Raw genomic sequence first — 10,416 nt, 5'->3', positions numbered from 1 at the left:
GAGAGTCTAGGGGTGTGGGGGGGGGGGGGGGGGTCTCATGAAAGTGAGGGTACTTTTCAAACTACACAAATTCCCCATACCTATTCATTAACACATTCTGGATATTAGCATGGAGTGCTCTGTTATACTTTTCTCCTTTGTTACGAATACAATAAATACCTCCTTAATGGGACGTAAGTTAATATATACACATGCCACAAAGAGAGTCATCGGGGTTTGTGTTCCTGATGTGCATGTGGTGTTGTAAAGAAATGTTGAGTTGCATGGCAGTGCACAAGTGAAATATCATTAGGTTTTCCCCTCACCAAAAGAAGGCACACACAATGATTGCTCCTAAACTTGAAATGTCTCTGAAGAACCTGATTTTGCTTTTTATCTTCAATATCCCTTTGATGAAGCTAGTTATATTTAACCAAGCATCTCCAGCATGTACCCAGCGCTTACCTCATCACCATGGAATTTTTCCTTTAAAAGGTAAGAACAGTTAATCTGTATTCCTGAATGTATTGCATTCTTGGGCTATTGCCTGGCTGAAAATCTGAGCAGACAGTTTACTGAAAAGACTAGAATCTAAATCAATGAGTAAAATGTCTTCAGTGGTGTCACTGTCAGAACATAGCAGCTTTTGCATCACTTTCAACAGGTACATGTAATAAGGCTTAAAGTGATATTAAGGTCAAAAGGTTTTTAAGTTATTGTAAATGCTGATTAAATCACTTGAAATGTTTGCTGCTTCTTTATTTTTAGTTCTCTGCAGAATCAGCTGGCCAAAGCTCTGGTATCCTTTTTTAGGGTGTCTCCTTTCCCTTGCTGGGTCCTATGTAGCCACCCTTTTGTGTCCTAGTACTATATGTGTGTCTCCACAAATACACAGACACATTCCCCTCCTCCTTTCTCCAAGCTATTTGATGGGCAGTTGCTGTCCAATGTGATCTTCTATTGGGCAGGAAATTCAGGGAAGTGGTGGGAGGTGGAGCCAGCTGTTTTTTTAAATCTGGATTCATTATTGAAAAGCATTTAGTAAGAAATGAAAGAATATGTCTCTTTGGACTTGCCAATTGGTGCCTAAAAAACCCCAACTGCTTTTTCATTTTTTACTACTACCTTATCGGGGTTGGCACCCTATTACTTGGGATCTGTACACCACAAACTTACTTTATTCATTGAAAAGCATTTGATAGTTTAATTCTTTAACCACTTCAGGACCACCAGAAGTACATATACATTATCATCCTGAAGTGGTTGTGCCAAGATCATGGCAGTCTTTTTCCAGCAGGTAATGCTTATTAATTATAAGTGAGTTGGCTAGCTGTACAGCCACCCAGATCACTTGTAGAAGTCTGCTAATGTGCTTCCCCCCCACCCACACACACCCTCGCTTTAAAGGTCCCCTGCTCCTCTGGGGGGCTTGGGACCATGGCAAAAGTGTCAGGATGGAGAGCGGGAGCAGACTGAGGAACATGATCAGTGAAGCAGGAAGCGCTGAACTCACAGCAGTAAAATTCAGGTCAGGTTTTTTTTTTTACTACAGATATAGATTTGCACAAATATTGGGTGACATAAGAAAATGCAGCTATCTTTTTTTTTTATTTTAGTGAAGTGAAAGGTGCTGTTTTACTGTCAGGACCCATGAATAAATGCATCACCCATTGGGATATTAGAGCTGACCTTTCAGAATGCCCAATATCTGGCTCACCTGAGGATTCCAGTCGCCCTGTCTCTGCAGACAGTACAAGTCCTAAGACAGGCACATCAATGTGTATTAGGGCCCTTTAATGCACTGTACAACACACGTTTTACTGTGCTATACAAGAAACGCTCAGCTAGATAACTTTTCTAGCAATTTTATTTTGGGTGGGCAGTGTCTGCAATGCAAGGGCAGTGCACTCTGCACCCAGTGCCAGCACAACTCCTGCATGCAGTTGCACACCAATGGCTGTAAAAAGAGCCCAAGCAGATGGTAACAGTAGCAAGTAGCACAGACCAGTCATTACAAAAAGGAGGAAAAATTAGGAGAAAAGTCTGTCATAATGTTCCAACTATAACAAGTGCTCCTCCTCCTCCTCCCAGAGCTTAATAGTAGTTTTAGTGAACTGACATTTACGGCCCATTCAGACATCTACATTGCATTACCACAACATGCAGCAAAGTACATGCCTTTCTATGGTGCACTACAATTGTGAACAGCACCCCAATGCGCACACTGTTTTGTGGGGAAAAATTGGTCATGGATGTATTGTGGCTTGTTGCAGTGTATTAGCAGCCTATTAATAAGCATTAGGCTACCTTCACTCAAGTTAAAGTAGAACATAACACACGTGCGGGTCCTTCGATAGAACAACTCAAAATTTGTACCAATAGTTTTTGGTTAACTGATTTTTTTTTTTTCAGATGGCATAAATTAGCAAAATGAACATGCGAAAGGAAAATACATAACGCCTTTGTTAATTTACTCAAGTATAGGTATGATGTAAACAGAAAAAAAAAAGTCATGCTACTCTAAGTCCTACAGGATTGCCACAGTTTATACGCCATAGCATTAAGACCACCCACCTAATATTGAGTTAGTCCCCGTTTTGCCACCAAAACAGCCCTGACCCATCAAGGCACGAACTAGATCGCTAAAGGTATGCTGTGGTATGTGGCACTAATCAGTCAGTAGCAGATCCTTTATGCCCTGTAAGTGGAGGTGGGGCCTCCATGGATTGGATTTGTTTTTCCAGCACATCCCACAGATGCTCGATTGGATTGAAACCTGGTTAATTTGGAGACCAAGTAATCAGCTTTAACTCCTTGTTGTGTTCCTTGAATTATTTGTGCAGTGTGGCAAGGCGCATTATACTGCTGAAAAAGGCTGCTGCCACTAGGGAATACCACACAATTTAGAAGAAAACACAATCAGAACAGGCCACCTTCTATTGCTCTGTTATGATGCTCACTGTAGGCACTTTTAGCAGTGGATACGGGTCAGCATGGGAACCCTGACCGGTCTGCGGCTACACAGCCCCATATGCAACAAACTAAAATGCAATATGAGCTACAGTAGCTTTTCTATTAGATTGGACTACACGGGCAAGCCTTCGCTGCCCATGTGCATCAATAAGCCCTGGCCACCCCAATACCAGGTCAGTGGTTCCCCAGTTTCTTTGTTGGACCACTTTTTATAGATCCTGACCACAGAAGGAACATCCCACAAACTGCAGATTTGGAGTTGCTTTGGCCCAGTCGTCTAGCCATCACAATTTGGCCCTTGTCAAAGTCGCTCGAATCCTTACATTTGCCCATTTTCTTCTGCCAACACAAACTTCAGGGACAAAATGTTCACTTGCTGCCCAATATATCCCACCCACATCCAGGTGCCACTGTAAAGGAGATACTTTGTGTTATTCATTTCAACTGTCAGTGGTCATACTGTTACGGCTGATCAGTGTGTACAATCAAAATGTTCGTAAAAATAGGATTTTGGTACTCACCGTAAAATCCTTTTCTCTCCGTTCATTGAAGGACACAGGGAACAGATCGGAGATCATGTACTGTAGGGTAATATCGCCACCTGCAGGAAAAGGACGCTAGGCACAAAACTTAAGACCAATTACAGCCTGGGGCGGCCCCTGCCGGTGGCCGAACCCCCCACCTGCTGACAGGTCTCCAGTTAGCAACAAGCAGTAAAGGAGTACACACCCACACAGAGGGGCGGGCCCTGTGTCCTTCAATGAACGGAGAGAAAAGGATTTTACGGTGAGTACCAAAATCTTATTTTCTCTCCCGTTCATTGAAGGACACAGGGACCAGATCGGAGATCAGGTACTGTAGGGACGTCACAGAGCAGTACCAAAAAAGAGGGGTGGGCCAACAGAAACAACAAACCCAACTGAACAAAAAAATACCCCTCAAACAGCCGCCTGCAACACTTTGCGCCCCAAACCAGCATCCGCAGATGCCAAAACATCCACCTTATAGAACTTGGCAAAGGTGTGAACAGAAGACCAAGGCCTTACAGACCTGAGAAACGGAGGCACCATGACGAAAAGCCCAAGATGCCCCAACAGCCCTTGTAGAATGGGCCGTAACAGAAAAAGGGAGGCTCACGCCCCTTAATAGCATACGCTTGAGAGAGCGTGTTGCGAATCCATCGAGAGATGGTGGCCGACGAGGCAGCCCGGCCCTTCCGAGGGCCATCCACAACGACAAACGGGGAATCCGATTCCCGAAACGAAGCCGTAGCACTCAGATAAACACGGATGGCGCGGACCACATCCAGACAGTGCAGCGCCTTCTCCTTCCTGTGGACAGGCTGCGGACACAAGGAAGGCAGGACAATGTCCTCATTGAGATGGAAAGCCGAAACCACCTTCGGCAAAAAAGACGGCCGAGGCCGCAGAACCACCTTGTCCTGATGCAGGACCAGCAACGAGGATGAGCAAGAGAGGGCCGCCAATTCCAAAACCCTGCAGACCGAGGTGACCGCCACCAAAAAGGCCACCTTTTGAGACAGTCAGAATTGGAATTTCATGCAGGGGCTCAAAGGGAGACTCCTGCAACACAGAGCACCAAATTCAAATCCCATGGCGGCAACGGGGAGCGAACAGGAGGAAAGATACGTGTAATCCCCTGCACAAAAGCGTTGGAGGCTATCTGCCGCTGAAAAAGGACAGTCAAAGCCGAAACCTGGCCCTTGATCGTACTCCAGGCCAAACCTTGATCCACACCACGCTGCAAAAAGGCAAGGATCCTGGAAATGGAAAACAAACGAGGCGGAAATCCAACCGACTCACCAGGCAAAATAAGCCTTCCATGTTCGATGGTAAATCCTTCGGGACACGGGCTTGCGAGCCCGCATCATCGTAGAAATAACCGCATCCGAGAGACCACGATCCCTCAACACCTGGCTCTCAACAGCCACGCCGTCAAAGCCAGCGACGGTAAAGACGGATGGAACACCGGACCCTGAGATAGAAGATCCGGACGAAGCGGCAGGCACACGTCACCACAGAGCGGATCGATTCCATCTGGAACCTGCGAATGCGCACAAAGACGTTCAACCTCTTGAGGTCCAGGATGGGACGAACCCCATCCTTCTTTGGCACCGTAAACAGGTTGGAATAAAAGCCTCTGAACCTCTCCGAGGAGGGTACCGGAAACCACCACCCCTTGGGACAAAAGATCCGCCACCGCACAATGAAGGTCCGCCAGGCGCTGTGGAGACGGATGTTGTAAGGGAAGAACCTGTCCCCGGGACGCGACAGAAACTCGATTTTGTAGCCCGAAGACACCAATTCCCGCACCCAGGTGTCGGAGACGCGGGACAGCCAGCGGCCCGCAAAGAGCCGAAGACGTCCCCCCACCCAGGAATCCCGGGATGGGGGCAGGCCTTCATGCCACGGGGGGCTTACCCTGGGGTGTGGCGTTCCTGGGCTGCCAAGGCCGCATCTTGGTAGCCTGGTCGGCCGACCAGCATTTAAGCCATAGAAGTTGAAGAGTAACCGCCGACACAGACAGTTTGGAAACCAAAAGGTGCCGCATCCAAGGCCGAATTACACAGGTATTGCAGACCCTGCACTGCTCCAGACATAAAGCAGGAGACACGTTTTCACCCGCAAGACCCTGACGCAGCATCTTTGCCCACTCGGTCAAAGTCTGGGAGACCAGGGCTGAAGCCAACACGGGGCGCAACAGAGCCTGGAAACCGAGTACATCGTACGCGCCACAGCCTCCGCCTTCCTATCCATGGGATCCCAAAAGGAAGGTGAATCCTCCACCGGGATGACTGTAGCCTTGTTCAGGCGGGAAACCGGCGGATCCACCGCAGGAGGGGTGGACCACCTACATAGGAAGGACTCTTCAAAAGGATAACGAACCGAGAAACGCTTGGGAACGGAAAACGACTTGCTCGGGCACTTCCACTCCTTGTAGACAAAGTCATCAAAAAAAGGAACATAAGGAAAAACCTTAGTGGAACGCCTACTCCCGTGCGTCCCAAACGGAACCGGCGGGAGCGCCGAAGAGCTCGGAGTCTTCGCAATCTTAAGCGTTTCCCGCACAGCGCGAACCAAGGCCGCGACCAAGAAAGACCGATCCTGCCGGGTGACGCGCTATTACAGGGACCGGGAAGCGGCGCACCGGAAGTGACGTCAGGAAGTGGGCGCACGTGCCCACACCAAACATGGCGGCCGCGGCCTCCGGAGAAGGCCGCAAACTAAGCCAGGGGCTCGATTAGCGGCACACGCGGGCGGAACAGAGCGGCCAGCACACACAAAGGGGCACAAGCCCCAGCGGAGCAGCCCGACACCGAAACGCCGCGCAACCCATCCCCAGGAAGCCACAGCTGCTCCCGCATGCCGGCCAGGAACCAGGTAAGTCCCCACAGGGCCACAACACCCCAACTTGACCCCATAGGCTGACGGAGGGGGATGAGGGGAGGCAGCCAAAAGGGAGACCAGGCAGATCCTGGTCCCCACAGACCCATACCGACCCCCCCACCACCATACACCTACATCCATGCTGCGCAGGGGACATTGAAGTCCAGGTGCACAGGCGCTTGCGAAAACTGGCGCCCCCGACCACAGTCGCAGCGCCAGCAGCCTGTGGGGAGTGCTGTGACTGGGTGGCCGAGACCCCCAGTCATATGCACCCCCCTGGGATGAACCCACAGGCCACCCCGCCGGACCAGGGCCGCCGCAGCGAGTCTGCATGCATCCGTCGGTCGTCCAGGGGAGACTCCAAGGATCCAAGATAGCCAGCCTGTCGCCCGGACAACACTTGCTAGAAGATTCTTCTGAAGATCAGGACGAAGCAGGTAAGAATACCCGAGAAAAAATTCTTAGCTCCTTACTCATGATGCTAGGCAAAAATCTGGAGACTTGTCAGCAGGTGGGGGTTTGGACACCGGCAGGGGCCGCCCCAGGCTGTAATTGGTCTTTAGTTTTGTGCCTAGCGTCCTTCTCCTGCAGGTGGCGATATTACCCTACAGTACATGATCTCCGATCTGTTCCCTGTGTCCTTCAATGAACGGGAGAGAAAATACAGATTTTATTAAACGTTTTCTAGCCCCCCCCAGCGTTTACAGATCTCTCAGCAGTTTGTGTGTTCACATTTTAAGCAATGTGGGGCTAGTCTGTATGTTATTTATGCTAACATATTCATCAGTCTGACCCCAATAGGGAGATTTTCCTCCTGGACTGGGATAGGAAAGTTAGCTATCATTTTGTCCAGACAGCAAGTTAAAACCAAACAGGCTCTTAGGACATTTGATGAAATGAAGGGACGCACCTAAACGCAAATGAGTAGTCTCCCAAACTGTAATAGAGGTTTTAACCTTTCTTCACTATGCAAAACTAACGTTTTGGCGGGAACTGGACTTTTTGCTCCTAAACAGGAAATCAATCTTAAGGGAAGAAACCCCCCCCTCCACAAATATGAGAACACATTTAACCAACTTGCTTTAGATATAAAGTCTGCAAATGAATAAAAAACAGCTATTCAAAGTTGTGAAATATAAATATTTAATAGTTGCTACATAAAAATATTTTACAGGATACAAAAAAAAACAAAAAAACTTTATTTAAACTGTACTGTGTGAAGAACTGAATGATGTACAGAGCAGTTATACACAAGGAAACCATTGTGATTGCACTTACAAGATGGAAATGTATTCTAGCAACTGCCCCAAATGTATTTTAAAGTGAACTTGTCACTATCTTGGGTGACATACACAGTGCAAAGATTGTTCCCAGTTTTTTTTTTTCGAAGGACAGGTCTCCTCAGTGCTAAAGCAGATGCACTTTTTTGATAAAGAATTTTTACCAAAGATTTGTGGGGGGTTTTTTATTAGCTGGGATGACATCCAGATTAATATAGCCCAGGTGTTCATATTTTCAAAGACCAATCATTTAAGGCCCCATTCACACTGAGCGAATTTTAGCGAGTGATTTTTGCAGCGATATCGCTCATATTTCCACGCGATATCGCTCTATGTAGCTTCTCCAATCCATTGCAATGGAGCTGTTCACATCTCGTCGCTCAATATCGCTTGTAGCTGGTAGCTTGTCGCTCCTACATGACCCTTTTTCCGAGCGATATTGCTCCTGATTGCATACAGCCTAATAGGAAAAAAGTCGCGCAATATCGCTCGATTTTCATGTCGCTCAGTGTGAATGGGGCCTAAATGTAAAAGATTGACCAGAGAAATGTTTCACTAGTTAAAGAGGCTACCACTTGTCCTCAAAAAAAGTTTTGGTGACAGGTTCACAATTAGAAAATGCCCTTTGTATAAAAATATATATTATTACATATATACATACACACTCGCAGGTTAATATGAAACATTAGGGGGAAGTTAAATTAAAAAAGTAGAATTTTATTTAACAAATTTCTACAAACAAGATCAATAAACAGTAAATCTAACATAAGTGAATATAAAAATGTAAATTCTTTCAAATATTCACTTCAAAATTCTAACACCCTCCCCCTTCCAATGGTCTGTTGTACCATATTATATCAATTTACACATATATATTTTCACATTCATACCCATTCATTCTAATGAAATACACAAATCTGAAGGACATCGCTTAGATAAAAAAAATGGCTTTGTACTTGGTCAGAAAAACAGCTGCATTAATGATAGGTTTGGCAACCGTGAGGCTTACAAAACGTAGAAAGAAAAAAAAAAAAAAGTGTGTTTTACTTGTATGGAATTAAAAACAGCAATAATTTGGAGGTCTGAAAATCTTTGTAGGTACAGAGTTTATTTTTATCTCTTTCTACACACAAATCCATTTAAATGGGAATTGGCATACACTAGGGGTATGCAATATATGGGACCATAAAAACCTTTTGGGGGGTTCCAAGTAATATGACATTTCTATTGAAAGGAAAAATAGAGATATCCATCTCTTTAATCCATGGGACCTCCACATAAAATTATGATCTATATTGCTCCATACCCAGAATAAGCAATATATTGACATCTGGCTATTAAGAAATTACAACTCCTAACATTACAAGCCAATAATGCACTGTACATTAGAATTCCTCAATAGCTAGAGGACACAGATTGCCCAAGAGTGGACTACATCAAGGCTGGATTAATCTAAGGGAAGGGGGGGGGACCTGCAGGACTGAGCTCTTGCCACCATAAAGGAGGTGGTCATTCATGACATCCCAGAAGCAGAGCAGATTCCAGGGAGAGCACTACCACTGTAGCAGCATGCACGGTGATCAATCACATTCGTTGCAATCCCTGAAAATGGCACTGTTACCAAGGCAATGGCAAACCCCAAAACCCAGATGTGATTATCTGAATAAAAACAAGGTTGGACAAATGTAAAGAGATTTGTCTCAGTGGAGGAATAAAAACGCAAATACAGATTCATAAAAATGGTAGAAGGGAAGAAAAAAAAAAAAAGTGGATCCTAGAAATAAAAATGATAAAATGCAGTGTAAGTTCTCAGTGACACAAATCATTAAATACAGTATATGTGCATTAGTGTTTATGTATAATGAACATAAAAATACAGTCCAATCTTTATGTAGTGTACCTTTAATTTACCATCCACTTTTTTCTCCTCATACATCAACAGCATACAAAAAAAAAAAAGAAAAAAGGTTTGCCAGTCCTGAGACAATGGCAACCATCATAGCTTTAGAGAGTCAACAGTTAACAGCTTATTTTGCATCCTATCTATACTTTAACTGGGTAAGTCATAACAGATTTCTTTAAAATCTCTTGAGCAGTAATAGGAATGCATTTTTATACAAAAGGTGTTCATGGGTCCATAATGCATTTCAAAAAGTGAATCAGTCAAAAGCTTTGCAAGACTTCTACGCCTCAACTGTAGGTGCTTTCTTGTAGATGGGTTTTTTGACTGTATCGTAGGTGAGGTCGCCTTTGTTTCTTCTAATGCGCATGACCAACAAAACAATGATGAAGATGGCAAACAGTAGGCCAACAACAGTACCAGCGACAAGAGCTGTAAAAGGAAACAGGAGCTCATTAACATTACACAGATGTACCTTGTCCTTGTTAAAGCATGTATATATATAAAAAAAAAAAAAAAAAACTTTAGAAAACATTTAATACAGGGTGTCCAAGTGACCCTTTGATATATTCATGAGTATGTACATATTTGAAATTAGCAGTGTTTAGCTCAATTTATGTCACTTTCAAGACTCTGCTTAAATTAAGCCCGTCATGACAGATACATGTAGGCTGCAATTGCAGATCTCTCCTCCTGAATATTCTAGCTGCCTTGCTGTCATCCATTCTAACGTAGTACCGAACCAGCTACAGCCAGGTAACTAGCATCTTTAAACAGGAATGGCTTGCAGCAGGTTTATTTTCACAATGGTTGGTCAGCTTTTTTGCCCCCAAAAGTGAAAACACACACAATTTACAGAACGCACCCATCAACAAGG

At 45.2% G+C, this 10,416-nt stretch overlaps 1 protein-coding gene across 1 annotated transcript in view; it reads right to left on the bottom strand.

Moving 5' to 3' along the window:
• Nucleotides 1-9,773: 9,773 nt before the first annotated feature.
• The window catches only part of LOC108799664 (syndecan 4-B-like), a 27,259-nt gene continuing 26,616 nt past the window's right edge, over nucleotides 9,774-10,416 (bottom strand). Inside the window, exon 5 of the mRNA XM_018571561.1 lies at nucleotides 9,774-9,971. Coding sequence (XP_018427063.1) covers nucleotides 9,823-9,971 — 149 coding nt within the window. The 3' untranslated portion in view covers nucleotides 9,774-9,822. The remainder of the gene's footprint in view (nucleotides 9,972-10,416) is intronic.

The sequence above is a fragment of the Nanorana parkeri genome, unplaced genomic scaffold (assembly GCF_000935625.1).
Source record: "Nanorana parkeri isolate BGI_ZX_2015 unplaced genomic scaffold, ASM93562v1 scaffold1782, whole genome shotgun sequence".
Taxonomy (NCBI): Eukaryota; Metazoa; Chordata; class Amphibia; order Anura; family Dicroglossidae; genus Nanorana; species Nanorana parkeri.
This window is presented reverse-complemented; position numbering and strand designations above follow the sequence as displayed.